The 21,050-nt window shown below is 37.8% G+C and overlaps 4 protein-coding genes and 1 non-coding gene across 12 annotated transcripts in view; 3 read left to right on the top strand and 2 right to left on the bottom strand.

Annotated features, from left to right (window-relative positions):
* LOC104739478 (superoxide dismutase [Cu-Zn] 1) overlaps positions 1–2,205 on the top strand; it is a 3,087-nt gene extending 882 nt beyond the window's left edge. Inside the window, exons 2-8 of the mRNA XM_010459846.2 lie at positions 465–560; positions 648–749; positions 933–1,028; positions 1,183–1,214; positions 1,322–1,397; positions 1,582–1,635; positions 1,977–2,205. Coding sequence (XP_010458148.1) covers positions 485–560; positions 648–749; positions 933–1,028; positions 1,183–1,214; positions 1,322–1,397; positions 1,582–1,635; positions 1,977–1,999 — 459 coding nt within the window. The 5' untranslated portion in view covers positions 465–484 and the 3' untranslated portion in view covers positions 2,000–2,205. The remainder of the gene's footprint in view (positions 1–464; positions 561–647; positions 750–932; positions 1,029–1,182; positions 1,215–1,321; positions 1,398–1,581; positions 1,636–1,976) is intronic.
* Positions 2,127–13,536, bottom strand: LOC104739477 (DNA replication ATP-dependent helicase/nuclease DNA2-like). 4 transcript variants are annotated; one of them, XM_019236020.1, is made up of 35 exons: positions 13,445–13,536; positions 13,190–13,355; positions 12,717–13,058; positions 12,385–12,552; positions 12,073–12,285; positions 11,935–11,997; positions 11,507–11,710; positions 11,371–11,424; positions 11,244–11,305; positions 10,828–10,960; positions 10,608–10,718; positions 9,504–9,600; positions 9,158–9,240; positions 8,632–8,697; positions 8,246–8,401; positions 8,095–8,150; positions 7,945–8,002; positions 7,756–7,866; positions 7,620–7,676; positions 7,066–7,200; positions 6,722–6,976; positions 6,378–6,452; positions 6,119–6,240; positions 5,966–6,032; positions 5,736–5,840; positions 5,443–5,610; positions 5,180–5,249; positions 4,954–5,105; positions 4,625–4,702; positions 3,774–3,866; positions 3,546–3,683; positions 3,319–3,358; positions 3,152–3,225; positions 2,831–2,950; positions 2,127–2,729 (listed from the first exon to the last, which is right to left on the bottom strand). In XM_019236020.1, exons 3-35 carry the CDS (start codon positions 13,038–13,040, stop codon positions 2,604–2,606), a joined length of 3,834 nt encoding a protein of 1,277 aa, XP_019091565.1. In that variant the 5' UTR covers positions 13,041–13,058; positions 13,190–13,355; positions 13,445–13,536; the 3' UTR covers positions 2,127–2,603. The 4 variants fall into 4 exon arrangements, 3 of the variants coding, with proteins under 3 accessions (XP_019091565.1, XP_019091566.1, XP_019091567.1); XM_019236021.1 differs by lacking the exon at positions 2,127–2,729 and adding an exon at positions 3,029–3,088 and having other exon boundaries at positions 2,858–2,950; XR_002035156.1 differs by lacking the exon at positions 2,127–2,729 and having other exon boundaries at positions 2,911–2,950; positions 3,029–3,225.
* On the top strand, positions 13,802–15,771 carry LOC104739479. 4 transcript variants are annotated; one of them, XM_010459848.2, is made up of 4 exons: positions 13,802–13,951; positions 14,062–14,108; positions 14,532–14,669; positions 15,223–15,771. In XM_010459848.2, exons 3-4 carry the CDS (start codon positions 14,550–14,552, stop codon positions 15,673–15,675), a joined length of 573 nt encoding a protein of 190 aa, XP_010458150.1. In that variant the 5' UTR covers positions 13,802–13,951; positions 14,062–14,108; positions 14,532–14,549; the 3' UTR covers positions 15,676–15,771. The 4 variants fall into 4 exon arrangements, with proteins under 4 accessions (XP_010458150.1, XP_010458149.1, XP_010458153.1 ...); XM_010459847.2 differs by lacking the exon at positions 14,062–14,108 and having other exon boundaries at positions 13,802–14,061; XM_010459851.1 differs by lacking the exons at positions 13,802–13,951; positions 14,062–14,108 and adding an exon at positions 13,977–14,061 and having other exon boundaries at positions 14,542–14,669.
* On the top strand, positions 16,038–20,648 carry LOC104739480 (protein BONZAI 3). Of its 2 annotated transcripts, XM_010459853.2 has the most exons (17): positions 16,038–16,204; positions 16,276–16,476; positions 17,295–17,342; positions 17,429–17,577; positions 17,680–17,728; positions 17,824–17,880; positions 17,999–18,178; positions 18,276–18,410; positions 18,487–18,548; positions 18,630–18,726; positions 18,808–18,922; positions 19,001–19,077; positions 19,349–19,486; positions 19,677–19,841; positions 19,951–20,064; positions 20,179–20,275; positions 20,404–20,648. In XM_010459853.2, exons 2-17 carry the CDS (start codon positions 16,309–16,311, stop codon positions 20,508–20,510), a joined length of 1,758 nt encoding a protein of 585 aa, XP_010458155.1. In that variant the 5' UTR covers positions 16,038–16,204; positions 16,276–16,308; the 3' UTR covers positions 20,511–20,648. The 2 variants fall into 2 exon arrangements, with proteins under 2 accessions (XP_010458155.1, XP_010458154.1); XM_010459852.2 differs by having other exon boundaries at positions 16,038–16,476.
* On the bottom strand, positions 20,848–20,920 carry TRNAA-UGC. Its single transcript has one exon. It is a non-coding gene; the product is annotated as a tRNA-Ala (tRNA).

The following is a 21,050-nucleotide window of genomic DNA, read 5'->3' on the forward strand; positions in this document are numbered from 1 at the left end:
TTTTTTTTTTTTTTTTGCTGGGTTTCATTCATCTCTTTTAAATCTTAGATCGATTCTTGTCTTATGAGCCTCTTTAATCTACTACTCCTGTCATGATTTTGATCCGAGTCCACGATTAGATCTTTTGAGGAAATAGGTTTTGTTTTGTTCGATTTATGATCGGTGGTGGATCTATTGATTCCTTAGCTTGTTTTCTTTTGAAGCTGCTTTGACCTTTTTTGTATGTGAACTAAGTAAGAGTTATCTCATGGTTTGGGTTTTCTTCTAATCGATGAATCTTTTTAGTGTGATATATTGAGATCTATTTTTGGTGAGAGAGCATTAAAAAGCTTACACATTTACATGAGATTTTGATGTTTTTTAGGTTTTCCTTATCTGTTTATTTGTTGTTTCCTGATTTTTTTTTACATGGTTGTGTTGTGTATATGTTTGACATGAGTGGTTTATGTTATATTTTATTTAAGATCACATAAGGATACACACTATGGCCAAAGGAGTTGCAGTTTTGAACAGCAGCGAGGGTGTTAAGGGGACTATCTTCTTCTCCCAGGAAGGACAAGGTCTCAGCTCTTGCTTTTACATAATTAGCTTCTTTCTAATCTTTTCTTTTTTCACAGATGATTGACTTCTTGTGTTGGTTTTTGTAGGTGTGACCACTGTGACTGGAACAGTTTCTGGCCTTAAGCCTGGTCTTCATGGTTTCCATGTCCATGCTCTTGGTGACACCACTAACGGTTGCATGTCTACTGGTAACTCTTACACCTCTCTGTGAACACCTTGCTGGAAATTTTCAATGGCTTAGTAACTTTATGAGCTTTTTCTTTTTTGTCTTGTTTGAGGAGCTTATAACTATGTTTTTGAATTGGGAACTCATGTTATCGTCAAAGTAATTGAAATTGATATTGAACTTTTGGTCATTTTCCTATTACTAGGTCCACATTTCAACCCTGATGGTAAAACACACGGTGCCCCAGAGGATGCTAATCGACATGCTGGCGACCTAGGAAACATCACTGTTGGAGATGATGGTATCCCTCATCTCAATCTTTTTTAGACATATTTTTTGCTACTCTCTCTCAATTGTGCTTTTGCTCTCTTAGTTTTATAGTTACGTTTTCCATCTTTGACCAGCTTTAGTGTTCATGGAGTTACATAAAATGTTTTGTTTTTTTCTTTTCCCAGGAACTGCCACCTTCACCATCACTGACTGCCAGGTTCGTAGCTGTGTACCTGTTTTATACTCTTTTTTTTTTCCTAATCCAGAACTGCTATAATGAACCCAATCTCATATGATACATTTTGTTTTGTATTCGTTTCACAGATTCCTCTGACTGGACCAAACTCTATTGTTGGAAGGGCTGTTGTTGTCCACGCAGACCCTGATGACCTCGGAAAGGGTGATTACCTTTGACTATTGTGTTCTTTGGAGATTTTTTTCTTCTAGTTTCCTTGTTATGTTGTTAACTGAATTTAAAAGATATCCAGCCTATTTGAGGACATCTACTGCATCTCGCTTATGACTCAACATGTATCCTATGAACACTCTTTAACCTGAACTCGTTTTGTTTTCTACATTTTTAGGAGGCCATGAACTCAGCTTGGCTACCGGAAACGCAGGAGGCCGTGTTGCCTGTGGTAAGTAATTTTAATCCACATTTTACTCTCATGTCCTGTGGAAAATTAAGCTATCAGAAGCTGGATCATTACCAGCGCTCCCATCTTGAACTCCATTGATTCTCTGGCAACTCAGGGGTTCATCTTTGTTTTATATATCATCTTGCATTTTGGGGTTTGGCCGAAAATCGATCACCTATTACATCATCTATGTCTGAAAATGCAGTATAGTTTTTATAAGTTTGGGAAGTGACTAGAGATTGACTTTAGGCTCGTGAGAGTCCACAGAACTACAGTTCCTGATACGAAGTTTCATTCCTAATGAATTCTCACTGTCTGGCCTTACGTCTACCATTTTGCAGGTATCATTGGTCTCCAGGGCTAAAGCTGTTCTGTTTACAAAGAAGAGATTGATGTAATAATAAGGAGGTCCAACTTTAGACCTGGGTTTGGTAATGTTTGTGTATCCTTTGGTCTGTGGCTATAACTTCTGAGCTTAGTTGCTCAAAGCATTTGTAGTTCAGACAGAAAACAGAGAAAATTCCGTACTTTTACCATTTAATGAATAAAAGAGAGATGGTTTAACAGTGATTAGTGATTGCTTCTATGCTTAACTTTGAGTAAAATATCGTGGCCTTCTGTCTTCTTAGATCAGTTTGTCAGTCATAAGAAGATAATTTATATCACAAATTTCTTATTTATAAACTCATCATAAGTTAATTCTTTCTGAGTCTGAGTCATTCATATCCTCACCTTATTGAACTCAATTCACTATCCGGTTATATTCACTCAATCTACTTTCATAAGGTTAATATATCGCTATATATATACTATCACAATTGAGGTTAATTAAAGAGATCCCTTAACTGAATCTTTCTTTCATTAAAACCAAACTCAGAAAGTAGATCGAGTATACATTATCATTCCTTCCGGACAAAAACGGAGATACAAATTATATTGTGATATTTGAAACGTTTCTTGATCAGTTGTTATGGTTTTAGATCCCCCGGCAAAAGAGTCAAGATACCTGACTGCTCCTTAACCTTGTTCAACAGAAGCATCAAAAGCGGAACTCTTGAGAGTGTTCTTTGTGATCCCACCATTATCAACTTTTTCTGTCCAGACAACAGTTTCAACCAATGATCGATAGATTAACAACATTCATTATTTAACACCATATATATATATATATATCCATATGCTCTCTCAGTCTCACCTTTGCTCGAGTCAAAGCAACATTGATCCTATGCCAATCTCCGAGCAGTGAGGATGCAGAGCTCCTTGGTTTCTCCCGGGATCTCACAAAAGATACCAATATGCAGTCTTTATCTCTTCCCTAAACCATGTGAGGTCGTCAAAGGTTGGTTGGTTATTAAAGATTACCAAATTAAAATGATCAACCCAAGAGCCAAACCTGATACTTGTCTATAGTATGTATCTCCACCTACTTGTCTATAGTATGTATCTCCACAATCTAAGAACTGTATTAGCCCATCTGTTCCTTACTTTTAAATGCATCTTTCATACTAAACAGTACCTCAGCTATTATGGAAGCTTCAACTGGATTGTTGATCGCATTCTGATCCTTAGCTTCAAAAGCACGCAGCATATCTAGAAAAACAAACCATATTGTCTCGTGATAAATCCAGCCGATATGGCAAAGAACTCATGTGAAGAAATAGCAACTAGTAAGTAGCCAAAAACCTGTATTAACAAATAAAACTGTTCTGGTTGGCTCCAGAACCTGATGGAAACACAAAACGGTAAAGGGCTAATTAGATTATTTGTGGACAAATCATACACAGAGTCAATGTGCAACACAACATATAATGTAGAGCAAGTAGGTGGAGCTAAGCTGAACTGATTGTCTGAGTACTCAAGAGTTGCTCAAAAATGCCCTAACTTATCAAATGTTTAAGAACAACACTGACCTTTTTAAGCCATGATGAAGTCGAACTGGAAGTGGGAAGCATAAGTGTGGCATTAGCTACTTCAGCAGAACCACAGCATAATCTGTCTCCATATATTAAGGCATTTGATAGTTCCATAATACCTCGACACATTCGGTACTGTACATAAAAGATGTCTTAATAAAGCAGAATGTTATACCCAATAACAAAGTGTACTAACATAATTCTATCTTAGTAGATAAGGGCAACCTGGTTTTGTAACACTGAAATTGCGTGAGGATGGGCTTCTGATAACCTGCGAAACAAGCTTATTCCCATCCCATTCTCTCTAGCCTCGGTACTCTAATTTCATCAACACAACAATGATGCTGAAGTTACTGGAAAAAAACGGAGTTATTTCAAAAGAGGTGGTAATGCTTACCTGCACTAGTGGCGGTAGTTGATAGTGGTCACCAACAAGTACAAACGTAGAAGCAAACAGCAAGGGTCCTATCGAAACCTGATTAGTACAAGAAACCGTGTCTTCTTAAATATTATTCCACTTCAAACTCTATTGTGTCAGACTCTAACTTTCAATTCTGGTACATAAATGAATTTTGTCAAATTAGGGCCACTGGCTAATGTTTTCTAGTAAGTAAAATTAAAACATATGCCATCTGATTCCAAAGCCCTCCAAAGTTTATCACAATTTCTAAGTTGTCTACATAAAATTTGCATCTCAACCAGTTGACAAGGAATGAGAAATCTTACAGGGAGTGCAATCTGGCCAGCTTCGTCAACAATGCATACGTCAAACCGCCTATTCACAAGCAAGGGACTATTGATTCCCAAACAAGTAGAGGCCACAACTTTGACCTGATCCAATTTTTTTTTTATGTCCTCGACACTGCACATATCCATAGCTGCCACAAAGATAAGTTTCAAATACATTGAGAAGACTCCGAAGCTACGAAAGTTGGAAGAATATAGTGCAAACCTGAAAAGCAACTTTCTCGTACTTCTTCGTGTACAGCCNGGTACTCTAATTTCATCAACACAACAATGATGCTGAAGTTACTGGAAAAAAACGGAGTTATTTCAAAAGAGGTGGTAATGCTTACCTGCACTAGTGGCGGTAGTTGATAGTGGTCACCAACAAGTACAAACGTAGAAGCAAACAGCAAGGGTCCTATCGAAACCTGATTAGTACAAGAAACCGTGTCTTCTTAAATATTATTCCACTTCAAACTCTATTGTGTCAGACTCTAACATTCAATTCTGGTACATAAATGAATTTTGTCAAATTAGGGCCACTGGCTAATGTTTTCTAGTAAGTAAAATTAAAACATATGCCATCTGATTCCAAAACCCTCCAAAGTTTATCACAATTTCTAAGTTGTCTACATAAAATTTGCATCTCAACCAGTTGACAAGGAATGAGAAATCTTACAGGGAGTGCAATCTGGCCAGCTTCGTCAACAATGCATACGTCAAACCGCCTATTCACAAGCAAGGGACTATTGATTCCCAAACAAGTAGAGGCCACAACTTTGACCTGATCCAATTTTTTTTTTATGTCCTCGACACTGCACATATCCATAGCTGCCACAAAGATAAGTTTCAAATACATTGAGAAGACTCCGAAGCTACGAAAGTTGGAAGAATATAGTGCAAACCTGAAAAGCAACTTTCTCGTACTTCTTCGTGTACAGCCTCGTCTCTACCAATACGTAGAAATTCAATTCCCTGCAGTGTATTCATAACTGTATGTTATATGTATTAATAGAGACTAACCATGTGTGGATGCAAACAACTCACATGAGGTACCATCTAAATGTGCGATCAAACTACATAAGGTTCAACTTAGCTCTAATATCTTTTAGATGAATGAAAGATTCATAATCCAGAAAAATAAAAAGATTGGTTAGAGGATAAAGACCTGTGCTTTTAATTTGATAAGTAGATTATCAACAGCAGAGTTTGTGTAAGATGCAAGCAGAATAGATGAACCTCTAATCAACAAAGCTTTCACGGCATGGACCATCGTGGAGGTTTTTCCCGTCCCAGGCATTCCCAATATCAACGCATAGTCCTTTGCAGTGAGTATCTGAAAGTAAAGCAAGAAAAACAAGTCCTTTATGAGCTCTGTCAAAGAAAAAAGTGAGTCCTTCAGATATGCCTTGAGAAAAGCACGTTCAGCACAAGACCAGAGAAACATAATCATGCAATAACCTTAAGTATGGCTTGGCGCTGATCATTATTTAAACTCTTTTCTGACCATATATATGATATTGCAGGATCCTGGCTCAGTATAGATCCATTGTCAAATCTAGGAGGCTACAGAGACGTTGAAAAGAAAGAAAAGCAAACGAAGCATGTAGAGAAAGTTATAAGAAACAAACTGCATCCTCTTGTAAAAGGGAAATCTGAAAAAAAAAAAAAAAATGGGAAAGACAATTTACCTCAAGATCCACAATCATTTTCCTGATGCTCTGTCCATTTTGTATGAAAAGCTGCATGAGATTGAACCTAGAACATATGAAGACCATGATTTAACATCGTAACAGCACATGCAGAGTATAATAACTGAATAAAAAGATAAACTACAAAATCACCTCATAACCGAAAATGATGTCATGAATTCATCCTTGTAAATTCTCCATACCTCATGAGAGAGATTAGATGCCTCAGAAGAAGGTTCGCTCCAAGGAAGACGTAATCGCTTGGATAGAGAAACCTAAGGGTTGACATAGCAAAAGAAAAATACCGATCACTTTAGACATATCTGAGTAAGAAAATCAAGATCAATTGTACCAGACAAACTAAGCTAAACTTACAGACAGTTAAAAGAAAACTGAGGGCGAATGTGCTTACTGATACATGATTGCGACTAATATCTGCTATAATCCCATTTGCAACTGTCAGGTGGCTGACTTCTGTGCGAAGAATCTGATAATCAGCATAAATTAAAAGTAAAATTAAAAGTGAAGTCGAAAAATCGTCGAAAAGATATGGTAAATGACAACAATACTCTCAAGAGTAATCATTTGTCAGTTTCAGAAAGTTATTACAAGTTGTTGCATCTAAGACTTTCAGAAAGAAATGCATGATGTTTAGCAACAAAAATGGTTAAGATTCAGAAGAACACTCCTTGGCGCAACTAATTATATTAGTTCAAATTAACCATGACAAAAGAACAATCAAGCAATTAATAGTACCACACGATCTCCAGTTCTAAGTTTGCAATCCAGGTCATCAGTTGCAGGGGTTCCAGTCATAATTGTATCTTCGCTGGGTACTCGTTCTCTAGAGTTTGATGAGTTTTGACGAACAAAACGATAGATGAATCTAGTTTCTTTATGAGTGTTATGATGCGGAAACCCGTTTGTCATGTCAAGAACCATAGAAGAAAGATAATTAGCTGAGTGGCTGCCCTTTGAACCATGTGGATGCGCAATGTCTTTCCGTAGAAGCTGATTAACAAACATAGATATTAGATAGCCAAAGAAAAGAAAAACTGTTGACTTTGTACTCCAGTAAAAATAGCTGGTACACAACTGACCTGCATCTCTCTAGCTTCCAAGTCAATCAGCCTGTCCCAGTGTTGAAGGAATTTGAAATGCAAATTTGAAAGATGAGAAACATGTGTGTCAAATACATCACCAAGTCCACTACTCTCTGCATTTCCACCATCTGCCTGGGGCAAACAGACAAGATGTTTTAGAAGCGTTAGTCCAATAAGATATGATAAAGTTTCAACACCATGAAGATGGACGTGTCAATCCCTCCTCCAAGCATGCTTGAAACACGTATTTTATTCTCAGGATTTATATGCACAACAACTCTGAAAATTGAAGCTTAGTATGTAGTAACAGATAACAAAATGGAAATTCAACTCTGGTCGCTAGTAAAGAATGTGACCTAAAACCAACGTTCGATTACTATGTCGTGAGATTGAATATATCCATTAAATCGGACTGTATCATGCAACGGGCTTCATGAAAATTAAAAATTCAACCCCTACATGCTTAAACATGTAAAAGTAGAACCTTATAAATACGAGTAACACCCATAAAATGTAAATATCAGACTTCAACATCACAGAAAGAAAAATACCTTATGATAAATCGTGCAAACATCCAGATGGCGACAGTACCCGCACATATTGGGATTCTAGTATCAAAATAATTAATCATTCCAGTATCTAGTAAATATTTCTAGAAAAAATTGTCATCAGGACATCAGATCATACCCGTAACATTGGCGGCAGTTGTTGAGTTGTCGACGCCACAAGGATATCATTTGCAAGTTCATTACGACGGATAATGAGACCCACCAAATCTGATCTTTGAACAGAAATTCCCTTTACAAGTGAGCATTGAAAACTTTAGTCACTCGGATATCTTGAGAACAAATAAAGGCACACAAGATTTTGACTTACATGTGTCTGTTCTGACTTAAGATAGTATAGAAGGCCATTGTCAATATGCTTCAGGTACCTGCAATGTTGAATATGTGATATCTTATGAAAAGTGTAAACTGCTGTCTGTTTTCCAGCAGTAAAAAGGAAAGAAAGGCAGAACACAAGTACCTCTCAGACATCAGGAGCGTGTACAAGATCACCTGTGCAGAATGTTCCGTTGATGACTGCATAACACAATAAAGATCAAGCGCTTAGTTATTAATAAGCTTTTGGAATTTTCAAATTTCTACTGATTATCTCAATATATCTTTATACAGACCTGACCACCAGGAGCTTTTCCAGACTTAAACTCAAGGGGCATTATCTTCTCATTTACTGTGTTCATGTCAGATTCAACTATCACTCTGACTGAAGCATCAATCATCCCTTTCAGACCATATTTAGGGGCCCATGACATCTCCTCAATATTAATAACCTGAGGTAAGAAATTTGTTTATATACATAATAGAAGTCTCATTGAAGGCCTCAAATAAACAGCGGTTATGATGCAATGATGTCAACTTATCAGTTTGGTTCAAATAGGATGCATCCGCTGGAAATGACGTAGGTCAAAAAATTTTGGACGAACAATCTGTTCCTGTTTTTCACCTGAAGAAAATGAAATCTTAAGAAGACAGAAAGGGAGAGAGTAGGAAGAGCTCTTACCTCTGATATCTTAACTTTTTTTCCTCCAATGGTAGAACCAAAATCAACTGTTGGTATCCCTGCGTCCTGATTATAACGACCATGCCATGAGTTTAAGAGGTTTCTGCCTATAGACTTACCAAAATGAACTTAAAGAGACGAGGGAGGGATCAGAGATAGAAGAAAAGCATGCAAAAACTGCCTTAACGATTTTATTAGATGACATTCACTCACTAAACTAAATATAAAAATGACTGCTAATACGAGCATGGTTATGTTCTTTGTTACTGGCTATCTTTAGGTGGAAGGCAACATAAGAGAAAACATGAACATATGTGATTACAAAGCAAGCTTATATACGAGAAAAAAAATTCTAACACACAAAAGAGCATAACGCAGTCTAATATGTATGTGGGACACTAAAATCTTTGAAGAGACAGCCAAGCAGAAGAGTAGCCAGAAAAAATTACGCCCATGTAAGGAAACAGAAATATAACAGCCATGAGTAACTCAAGAAAGAATCATAAATAGGAAAATGCAGGTGCACCTTCGAATATCTGAAATGACGAATCCAACCCAACATTTTTGGGATTGCTCCAAATAAGGTTGCTTTAACATCTCTTTCATGTACTGTAGAGAACATATGACAAGAAATAATTAAGTCATTTGGTCAGCTCTTAGCATTTCATATTAACAACAGAACAAAATTCAGTGCAATGTGACTCTTAGAAACACAGCAAACAAAGAGGTATGATATCCATACATTTTAAATTTCTAATAAATAAGAGGTATTCTATATATAAACTCAAAATTCTAATATAATAAGGGTATCCTAGCTATATAATAAGTGCATGAACCTTCAAATAATAGGAACACGTAATGTAGGAATCAACCTCCACATGCATATAAGCTCTCAATATTTTTCTTAATCACTATGCTCGCATATTCCTGCAAACCATCTTCAGATGGAGACTCTTGCGTGAGACCAGCCTGAAAAACAAAGGAAATGGATAGTACAGATCAATACGTTGCAAGAAACAAAATAAAACACTCATTGTCCAATAGAATAGTCTCATCATAAATTCCATACTGCAGTAAACCTGAAAAACTTGGTGCAGCAAGGTTCCATCTAAGGCTGCTGCTGCGTGTTCATTGGATCTGAGCCTCTCATCTAGCACGGTTCGCCTTGGGCAACCAAAACTTGCTGCAACCTGAAAGGTCGGACAGTTATTCAGGACAAAAAAAAAAGCAAAATTAAATTAAGTGCATAAAAGATTGGTATTCGTAGTGAGAAACCCTAATGGAAGAAAGGAAAAGTACCCTAGTTCCAGCAATAAGGGTGTCAGGATGAAGAATCAAGAAATTATTTTGATGGTCCACGTCACACTTGCCATCCCCATCAAACTCTCCAATAACATTGATTGAATCTCCTGGTGATACAGTGCTGTAAAACCTGGCAACGATAACCTTTCAGTATTCAGGAAGTAAGTTTCAACCAACTGAGAAATGAATAGATGATATTTGGCTGCCCCATACACTAAGAGGATAGAAAAATTAACAACAAGAAAATATGTAGTACACTATCAGCTCACAGTTGGAAACTAAAAATGGTAAACCAAGACATTAAAGAACAAGGCATAAAAAACTCATCAAGCGTTGAACAGAGGAGCAAAGACAGCTTGCTATGTGATTCTGAAAAGCAAATATTTCACTAGATTTCATCTTGAAAAAAGTACCATTCATCCCAGAGATACAAAGCGCATTCTACTCCAGTGTGCTCGTCTAGCAGGCGAAGAACCTGAGAGAACATCAGTCAGCAAAATGAGCTTGTGCTATAAAGAAACCCCAAAATACATGACAAACCTTATAAGGACATTGAACCCTAGATGAGCCCGCCAAACCACGTTTCTCGGATACCTGTACNATTGCAAGAAACAAAATAAAACACTCATTGTCCAATAGAATAGTCTCATCATAAATTCCATACTGCAGTAAACCTGAAAAACTTGGTGCAGCAAGGTTCCATCTAAGGCTGCTGCTGCGTGTTCATTGGATTTGAGCCTCTCATCTAGCACGGTTCGCCTTGGGCAACCAAAACTTGCTGCAACCTGAAAGGTCGGACAGTTATTCAGGACAAAAAAATAAGCAAAATTAAATTAAGTGCATAAAAGATTGGTATTCGTAGTGAGAAACCCTAATGGAAGAAAGGAAAAGTACCCTAGTTCCAGCAATAAGGGTGTCAGGATGAAGAATCAAGAAATTATTTTGATGGTCCACGTCACACTTGCCATCCCCATCAAACTCTCCAATAACATTGATTGAATCTCCTGGTGATACAGTGCTGTAAAACCTGGCAACGATAACCTTTCAGTATTCAGGAAGTAAGTTTCAACCAACTGAGAAATGAATAGATGATATTTGGCTGCCCCATACACTAAGAGGATAGAAAAATTAACAACAAGAAAATATGTAGTACACTATCAGCTCACAGTTGGAAACTAAAAATGGTAAACCAAGACATTAAAGAACAAGGCATAAAAAACTCATCAAGCGTTGAACAGAGGAGCAAAGACAGCTTGCTATGTGATTCTGAAAAGCAAATATTTCACTAGATTTCATCTTGAAAAAAGTACCATTCATCCCAGAGATACAAAGCGCATTCTACTCCAGTGTGCTCGTCTAGCAGGCGAAGAACCTGAGAGAACATCAGTCAGCAAAATGAGCTTGTGCTATAAAGAAACCCCAAAATACATGACAAACCTTATAAGGACATTGAACCCTAGATGAGCCCGCCAAACCACGTTTCTCGGATACCTGTACAACTCTGGACAATGAGCAAGTTTCACATAAAAAACCATTTTGCTACCCTCAATAGCGCGATAAAGGCGAACTTTACCTCCAATACAAGGAAATAGCTATCTGGACTTATCGAAGAATGCTTTTTTGGTAGAGTTGGCCCTTCATCTACAGCGTAGTCAACGACAGCACACATGCTATCATCTTCAACTCGAACTTGGGGTATCACAGTCTCCATATCATTAGCAGTTTTGTCGTCAGCTGAGATGACATCCTCCACTTGATCTAACAGTTCGAGCAAGGCCTACGAAAAGAGGCAATATGCAGATAAATATTGACATGCTGTAGAAAACAAGTTCTAAAGGAAATAATCCATGTAATCTTGACCAAGCACAGTTGGCAATACGAAACATAATACGTATATCAAAAAGATGCCATTCGTAAGCATCTACAGACTGCATCAAGTTTCAAATCAAACGATGTCTTTGGTAAGCATCTAAAGACTGCATTAAGTCTCACAAATTATACCTTTTTATGTTGTCCACCCCCCGTTAATCCACAAGCTGCACTGCATGTTACAGTACTAGGAAGCTGAACATAAACAGAGCAAAGTTAGGAAATACATAAAATGTGATCATAAATCTGGTTATTAGGAATGGAATATACCTTGTTGTGAGGGCATGAAAGTGACGGTGGGGTCTGGAAAGGACTGTTTCCACTACTAGAAGTGTTAACAATTTCTAACTCCCCATCTGTGGAAGGTTTTACCCTTTCCATGACCCTATTTGCTGCAAAAGTTGGTCTTTTGGAAACTTTTTTTGAGGGTGAAGATAACCATTGCTCGACCTTGGAAGTTATACCTGATGTAGGACATTGTGTCTGCACTAGCTGTTGTCAGTTTCGATGTGAAGAAGGGAAATAAAACAGCTAGTGAATAGACAATAGATAAAAGAGATAGAAAAATGAAACAAAACGTGCCTTGTCGAGAGAGCAAGGACGAATGGTAGAAGATTTAATCCCTAGTAAATTTTCTGTCAAGTCTATCATCTTAGGAATTTGCTTCGCCGCCGCCCGAAGTCTTTCATTTACAGGAGAGAATTTCCAAGTTATCTCTCCGCCAGCCTCATCTTGACTTGGCTTTATCAGCTATAAAGATAAAAGAAACATGTAAGCATTACACGACAACTAGGGAGTCAACCATGTGGGCAGAAATTATAGGGTAAGTAGCAATTCCATTATCCAGCAATCAAGAAGCAAAATATCAAAATTCCAAACTATAAGATATAAAGTAATATGAGAAACGAAACTACCATTCCAGGAGAGAACCGCCTAAGGTTTTTGGAGATCCCGGGAGATGCCTCAGTGAGTTGCTGCTGGTCCATATCTTTGGGGTCATCAGGTATCTCAATCAATGTGCCTAAAGGGTTTTGAGGCGTTAAAACTGCGGTGTCAGAGGCAAGACCATTCACATTCTGTTGATCAACAGGGTCAGCAGTTGAGGTAGTTGATTGGGAGTTCTGAATATGTCGAAGGAACAGCTGCTGGATGCCAAAGTTGGAAGGTTGTGACGAATTGGCTGAAGACTGTTTGTTTAATTTCGAAGCTGAAGACTTTGGCTTCTTTCTTGGTGGCATTTTTTCAATGGTTAAACCCTGAAATTATGATGGAACTGTTAAAACTTTAACTTTGCCTAACACAACGAACTTCATATAATCTTCATTGATGGATTGTAATGTCTTATATCTTAATCTCAAGCTCCAAAAAAAGGCGTTAAAACAAATACCTTTTTCCCACGATCACGCCCAGCGAATCAAACAACAAATCCTGAAAGTAGTTGACGAAGCATTATCCCAGGTAATTCTGAAAATCCAGTAAATTCGAAATTTTTAATGGAGCTTATACAAACTTAAACCCAGCAGAAGCTTCCCAGAAACGAACTTGGGGTACCTCTGAAAATCGCAAACCAAGTTGAGAATTCAGGACGGGATTGAAAACCCCAAAATCTTCATGAAGACTGTTAGTGAATCGAGAAACTAACCGTAAACGGAGAAGTCAGGGCGAATGGGCAAGCGACGGCGAGCGAGTGAGGCAGTGAGAGAGAGAGTCGCGAAGTGAAGAAGGTTCGGTACCTCTCAAAAATCAAACCCCGCGGCTTTATTCAGCTTTAACCGGGAACCATCCGGTTCAACAAGCTGATTTGGTTCGGGTTAGTTAATGTACTTAACCCGGTGTAAAAAACCAAACAAATCCACTAAAAAACCGGTGACCCTTATAATTAATTTTGGAAAAAGTACTTGGGTGGAAACATTCAAATTATGAGGAGAAATTTAGAAAACAAGTAGATCTTTGAGGATGGGCGTGCAAAATATATATTTTGCTCTTTTTGCATTTGTAGGGTTTTAGAAAAATCTTCTTCACTGTTTCAAGCTCCGACGAACAACAACACTTCCAAGTCGGCGGCAGCTATGGCGGCGGAGCACCCAACCTATTTCTTTTACTGAATCTTACTTTTGGTTTCTTACTGTCTCTCCCGGTGGCTTCGTGGGTGGGTGTTCCGAATCTGATTTTGTAGATTTTTATTTGCGACTTGTGTCTTTTTCTGAGAGTGTCTCCTCTGCAAAATTGACCCGTCGTGCTCTCTCCATCGATTTCCAGGTGCGTTAAGACTTAATTTATCTTCTTCAGATACTGGGTGGTTCAAGGTACGAGCCAATTTTAGATTTTTTCTTTGTTCCTGTAAAAGAAGTGAATTTGTTATGATCACATCGTAGGGATTGTTTGAGTTCTCCCAATTCGTTAAATCTTCTCAAATCCTTTGCATTTCCGTAGCTTACCAGCTGTCAATTTGATATCATGTTGGCAAATTAGAGACTCTTGGCACTAGCTAATTTAGCTGTGTAACCTTTTGCAATGGTTTTTTTTATGTCTTTGGATTGTATTATTGAGAGAGATGTTAAGGTGTTTGCCTTCTCTATAACTTAATTCCAAATAGTTTCATCTTGTGGGAAATGAGAAATCTTCAATATGTTGTTTAACAAAAGCTAGTTCCCTTTGATTTGATAGTTTGATAGGATTTCTAAATGACTACGCTTCTTCCTAGTTACTGAATTCTACTGTTTCTGTAGGTTGGTGCAGATATAATAATGTTGAGGCAAGTGGTTGCCAAGTATTCCATCGGTAAAGCTGTGATTTATGGAAGTAACAGGGAAAAGCTTAGACCTTTCCTCTGCCAAACCACCAGTTGTGGGTTTCACACTGGACGGGTACTTCACCATCCTTCCACTTTGATTACTTGAAGCTTGATTTTTTATTAGAATTAGTAGATGAAGTTAAATTGTTTGAATTAGGTGTGTACAGTCTTTTCCAATTTCTTGTGACCCTCCTGTTTGATTGAAATATCATTACTAGATCTGTTTGGAAACGAATTTAAATGTGGTTAATGAGACGTTTGACCTCTCACTTTAGCTTTTGTGATGTTTGCAAGATAGAGTTTTGATGGATTGTATGAGAAAGTCCCAAACTAGTTGCAAGCTGAATTATAATGTAGCTCATAAATGTAATTTACTGGATTGTTCAACCTCTCTCTACTTTGTTGGTCTTGGATAATGCCAATAATTGTAGTCTGGCCAATTAGCTGAGTCAAGATGCAACATCTACATTGATTTTGATGGGGCTCATTGAGTCTACTTTACAGTGATTAAGTTTGCGCTCTGTTCTATACATTGTTAACATTGGTTCGTTGAAGCAATTTACTGTTTATGGGTCTCTTGTATCTGTCTGTTTCTAATTTGACGTGGGCTATGCCATTCTTGACAGACTGTTTTTGCACCAAGAAGCTTCTTCGGTGTAGAAGATTACGTGGATGATGACACAAGCCGGCCATACACATACCAGAAAGAGAAGAAGTCGAAGAATCCAGACAAACATGTGTCGTTCAAGCAACGGACAGTGGCGTACATGGAGCCTTTTACTCTGGATGTCTTCATCTCAAAGCGATTTGTTTCGGCATCTCTGACGCACCGTGTAACATGTAGGCAAGTCGCTGTAGCGGGAACAAACTCTAAAGACGTGAAAGCTGTTCTGAGATCAAGATGCGATATCCCGGCATGCATGTCAATAGGGAGGATCTTGTCGGAACGTGCAAAAGAAGCTGATGTTTACACGGCTTCTTATACGCCGAGGGACCAAGACAAGTTTGAAGGGAAAATCAGAGCGGTTGTCCAGTCCCTTATCGATAACGGCATTGATGTTAAAATTTACCTCGACTAGATGAAACAAACGTTTTGGTGTCAAACCTTATCGATTCAACTAGAAACAAACTAATCTTGCGAAACAAATAATATATGACAAAGTCTGTTTCTGAAACTGGAATCATAAGCAAATTATCATCGCTCATCATTCATGCATCAAGTCGAGAAGAACATTCGTGGAAGAAGAAGCAAAAAGAGACTTTTTATTTGGTTTGAAAAAAGATTTTCTTAGGATAGAAAAAAGTGATATATATTTTTAAACACGTTTGACGTTTCCTTAAAAATTAGACCGCGTTTTTAATTTTATTCAAAAAAAAAAAAAAAAAAAAAGTCCCCAAATAGGATTCTGTTTCTTGGAAGGTCGAACCAATTTCCTTGAAAATTATCTTTTTTGCTTTTTTAAAAAAGGAAAATTAATTAAAAGCAGCCTTCAATTTCCCAATTCTCCATCTTACGCGTATGAATCTCTTTGAATATATATATAAATATATATATAGAGGAGGTAGAGATAGATAGAGAGAGTGGTAGCATCCTGAATTTGATTTAAGGTAATCTGCACTGTGAAAATTTCTAGGGTTTGATCTGACTCAGAGAAATTAAAAATTTGGGATTTTTTTAGGGTTTGAAATCTTAAGAGACAGAGAGAGAGAGAATGGGGAATTGTTTAAATGGGGATATGAAAGGAGGGAAACAAGCCATTGGAGGGGTCCAGCAGAGACCCACCTCAACCACTGCCGTCGCCAACAATGCTGCTCTCAACGATGCCGTCGATTTCTTCTTCCGATCTCGTGGTCAATACCCTCTCTTTTCTCAAATCGAGGTACCAAAGCAAAAGCTTTAGGGTTTTTTTTCTTTGTGTTTGTTCTTCTTTATGTTATATACTTGGATTAGTCAACCAAGCCACCAAATTGTGAATAGAAATATTGGCAAAACTCGATAAAGACTGTTGCTTTTAGGGATCCTCCTCCTTCTTCTTTTTTTAATCCATCATAGTGGATAAGATATTCCCACATGTTCTCTACTTTTCTAATGGAGAAAACCCCACATTGACTTGTCTTCTTCAGTCTTTGTCCCATGTTTCTCTCTCTCTCTCTCTCTCTCTCTCTCTCTCTCTCTCTCTCTCTCTCTCTCTCTCTCTCTCTCTCTCTCTCTCTCTCTCTCTCTCTCTCTCTCTCTCTCTCTCTCTCTCTCTCTCTCTCTCTCTCTCTCTCTCTCTCTCTCTCTCTCTCTCTCTCTCTCTCTCTCTCTCTCTCTCTCTCTCTCTCTCTCTCTCTCTCTCTCTCTCTCTCTCTCTCTCTCTCTCTCTCTCTCTCTCTCTCTCTCTCTCTCTCTCTCTCTCTCTCTCTCTCTCTCTCTCTCTCTCTCTCTCTCTCTCTCTCTCTCTCTCTCTCTCTCTCTCTCTCTCTCTCTCTCTCTCTCTCTCTCTCTCTCTCTCTCTCTCTCTCTCTCTCTCTCTCTCTCTCTCTCTCTCTCTCTCTCTCTCTCTCTCTCTCTCTCTCTCTCTCTCTCTCTCTCTCTCTCTCGCTTTGTTTTGCTTATGAGTTTACACTATTTCTTTTGCAATTTCATGTTCATGTGGTATATATCACAGGTTTACCTATAACTAGTGTTTTAACATTATGCAATTGTGTTTTGCAGTTGACTTTGTCGGCTTCGAACCTGATTGACTGTGACATCACTTCTAAGGTATGCCTGTACCATTTAGCTGTTGTATAAACTTCATATAGCACCTACCCGTTAATTAAGAAGTTGATGAATTTTTTTTTTTGTAGAGTGATCCGATGGCTGTCATGTATCTGAGGAAAAAGGATGGGAAGCTTGAGGAAATTGGCCGTACTGAAGTCATACTTAACAGCTTGAATCCAAGTTGGATTGAGAAGATTACAGTCTCTTTTCAGTTTGAAGTTGTTCAGACATTAGTGTATGCCACCCCTCAACACCCAACTATTCTTTTCTGATGAATATGTATTGTTTGACCACTAGAATACTGTCAACTTATATGACTTTTTTTTTTGTTTTTCAGTTTTCACGTGTATGATGTTGATACCAGATTTCATAATGTGCCTGTGAAGGTAATATTTTCACTGACAGTACAATCTAGTGGATAAGAGAAGTTTGCCTTTTGATTATACTAGTTGCACCTCAATATACTGTGTAACTTTTGCAGACATTAAAGCTGAAGGACCAGGATTTCTTGGGAGAAGCCACCTGTGTTCTGTCCGAGGTAAATTTATTCTATGATCAGACACCGCTACCTGATGGCTTTATTTGGCCATTAGTTTCTGTTACTGCTCTTTGTGTACAACATATCTTATATTTTCTATTTCCATTCCAATCACCAGATTATGACAAGACCTAACCGGACTGTGACATTGAGTCTTACTGGCAACAATACAGCTGGTGTGAACAGAAATTTGGGGACACTCTCTGTCCTTGCTGAAGAAACAATTGCTTCTAAAACTGTCGCCGAGATTAATTTTCGCTGTGTCAATTTGGATAACAAGGACTTGTTCTCTAAGAGCGTACGTACAAACTTGTGCATTCTTGTCCTGTTAGGTAACAATATTATGATTTTTTTTTGCAGAAATTTTAACATTTTATCTTATTTTCTCTTTCTAGGATCCTTTCTTAAGAATTTCAAGAATTGTTGAGAGCAATGCTGCAGTCCCGATTTGTCGGACTGAGGTAGTGGACAACAACCTCAACCCCATATGGAGGCCTGTGTGCTTGACTATGCAGCAATTTGGAAGCAAAGTAAGCTAGTTGTTATACTGTAGTTCAATGTATTTGAAGTAATCATTATGCTAAATTGTTTATTTTGTCTATTCAGGACACCCCATTGGTTATCGAGTGCTTTGACTTCAATACCAGTGGGAATCATGAGCTTATTGGGTAACATGTTAACCTTCAATCTTCTACTGGGTTACAACATATATTGATTTTTGTTACTGACAATTGTACTGAACCTCGCAGGAGGACAGAGAAATCTGTAGCGGAATTAGAGAGACTTTGTCGCCAGAAAGAAGCTGCAAACTTTGTGTATCCATCTCTTAGTCATGGTCGCAACAAGGTGTCTACTAGTGCTACTTGATTAAAATCTTAAGACAGTTATTTCATTTATTTTTGTTAAGATTTTATTGGGATTTTGTAGGTTCTGAAAGGCCAGCTCATTGTGGATCGTTTTGTGGAGAAAGTCCAGTACAGTTTTCTTGATTACATATCCAGTGGCTTCGAACTTAATTTCATGGTTGCAGTCGACTTCACTGGTAAATCACCTTCTTCTACTCATATAAACTTACCTTCTTAAAATCCTTGAGTTTTAATATTGATGGAATGTCTACCAGCTTCAAATGGTGATCCCCGAACTCCAAGTTCTTTGCATTACATTGATCCATCAGGCAGATCAAACTCATATCAGCAGGTACTATTGTTACACCTTCAATCTTTTTGTATAGAATCATTTTTTTGCTTGTGATTTGTATCCTTACTATCAAGAAGTTTCTTGGACTAGCAGTTCATGATTAGTTCTCTCGCAAACGGGTAATGAAATAACAGAAATATGGTCATTTAAAATTATATGCTAGTTCTGAGTATAGTATAAGACCATCGTTTCATTGCTGTCTCTTTCAGTGTGGAGTTTCCCTTGATTTATCAAATGTATTGACATAATTTGTTTTCTACTTTTTTATCAGGCTATTATGGAAGTAGGAGAGGTCATTCAGTTCTATGATTCGGATAAGCGATTTCCTGCTTGGGGATTTGGAGGAAGAACATCGAATGGTATTGTGTCCCATGCTTTTAACTTGAATGGAGCTTCATACGGCGACGAGGTAACTTACGAGACAGAAAAACGGTTGTCTTTTTATTATTGGAACTGGTATGTTGTGGGCATACTGTTGTATATTGTTACAAATAGATTACGGAACTTTTTTCTTTTATAATTTCAGAACCATGAAACATTGCATTCTCGAAAGTACATGTTAAGTGTCACATGGCTTCATATTCTCTTTTCCTTTTCAGGTTGTTGGAGTTGAAGGAATCATGGCAGCTTATGCTAGTGCTCTTCGCAATGTTGCTCTAGCGGGACCAACTCTGTTCAGCCATGTGGTCGACAAGGCTGCTAATATTGCTTCACAGTCGCTCTCACAAAACAGTCCCAAGTACTATGTTCTGCTCATCATTACGGTAAAACTCAGTGACATAATGACTCTGGCATAATTCAGATAGAATGTGCATCTGTTACTAGTGAATCTATTATTAGCTTCAATGCCTAAATGTTTGGATGTGTGAACAGGATGGAGTCCTTACAGATATGGCGGGTACAGTAGACGCATTGGTGAGAGCTTCGGATCTTCCGTTGTCGGTCCTTATTGTCGGTGTGGGAAACACAGACTTCAAACAAATGGAGGTAAAAGTTTTGTTTTTGTCTAGTTAGGTTTTGATCTCAGTGTCACTGTCAACTCGTATCTTCTTTGTCAAGTTTTAAGTGTTTTCTATTGACTTGACCTTGTAAATTTTTCAGATGCTTGATGCTGATAATGGTCGCCGATTAGAGAGTTCTACTGGTCGGATAGCTACACGGGACATCGTTCAGTTCGTGCCTATGAAAGACATCCATAGTAAGTATTTAGATTTCTTCTTCGTTTACAAATTTATACACAATTCAAAGGCATGTTAACATAGGGTAGTGTTAAGTATTTAGATGCGTTTTGGATTGGATGCTAAATGTTAAATTTGGTGGGTGCAGGTGGACAAGTGTCAGTGGTTCAGGCACTTCTGGAAGAACTTCCCGGTCAGTTTTTGAGTTACGTCCGTTCCAGAAATATTAATCCACTCGGCGCGCCAGCGATTTGAAATTCATCATAGTTATCAACAAGTTCTCAATTTTCTTGGAAAAACAAATTAAGGTTTTTTTAAAACATAAACATATCAAAATTTGCTAAATGTATAAATTGTTAGCATGTTTGCATCAGATTAGTATTTTTAATCATATAAATTGTTGACCAAGCCACCAAGGAACAAAAGAATATGATATGAATTCATTACATCAAAATAAAATAAAAATGCGTAGATACGATGACAATATGAAATCGTAAATTCGTGCCGTCTTTCAAAATATAGACGTTGCTTATTACCATAAACCAGTTTTTGAAAAAAAAAAAAAAAAAATTAGATAAAGAAAACAACAAATTGGAGATGCGGGGGATCGAACCCCGTGCCTCTCGCATGCAAAGCGAGCGCTCTACCATTTGAGCTACATCCCCATTGGTAATGCAAATAGGTAATGACGATAATAATCTCCATAGTGGTAATGACGATAATAATCTCCATAGTGGTAATGACGATAATAATCTCCATAGTTTGAAGAAGTAACATTTGAAATTAGGTATTAAC

Source organism: Camelina sativa, chromosome 14 (assembly GCF_000633955.1).
Source record: "Camelina sativa cultivar DH55 chromosome 14, Cs, whole genome shotgun sequence".
Lineage (NCBI taxonomy): Eukaryota > Viridiplantae > Streptophyta > Magnoliopsida > Brassicales > Brassicaceae > Camelina > Camelina sativa.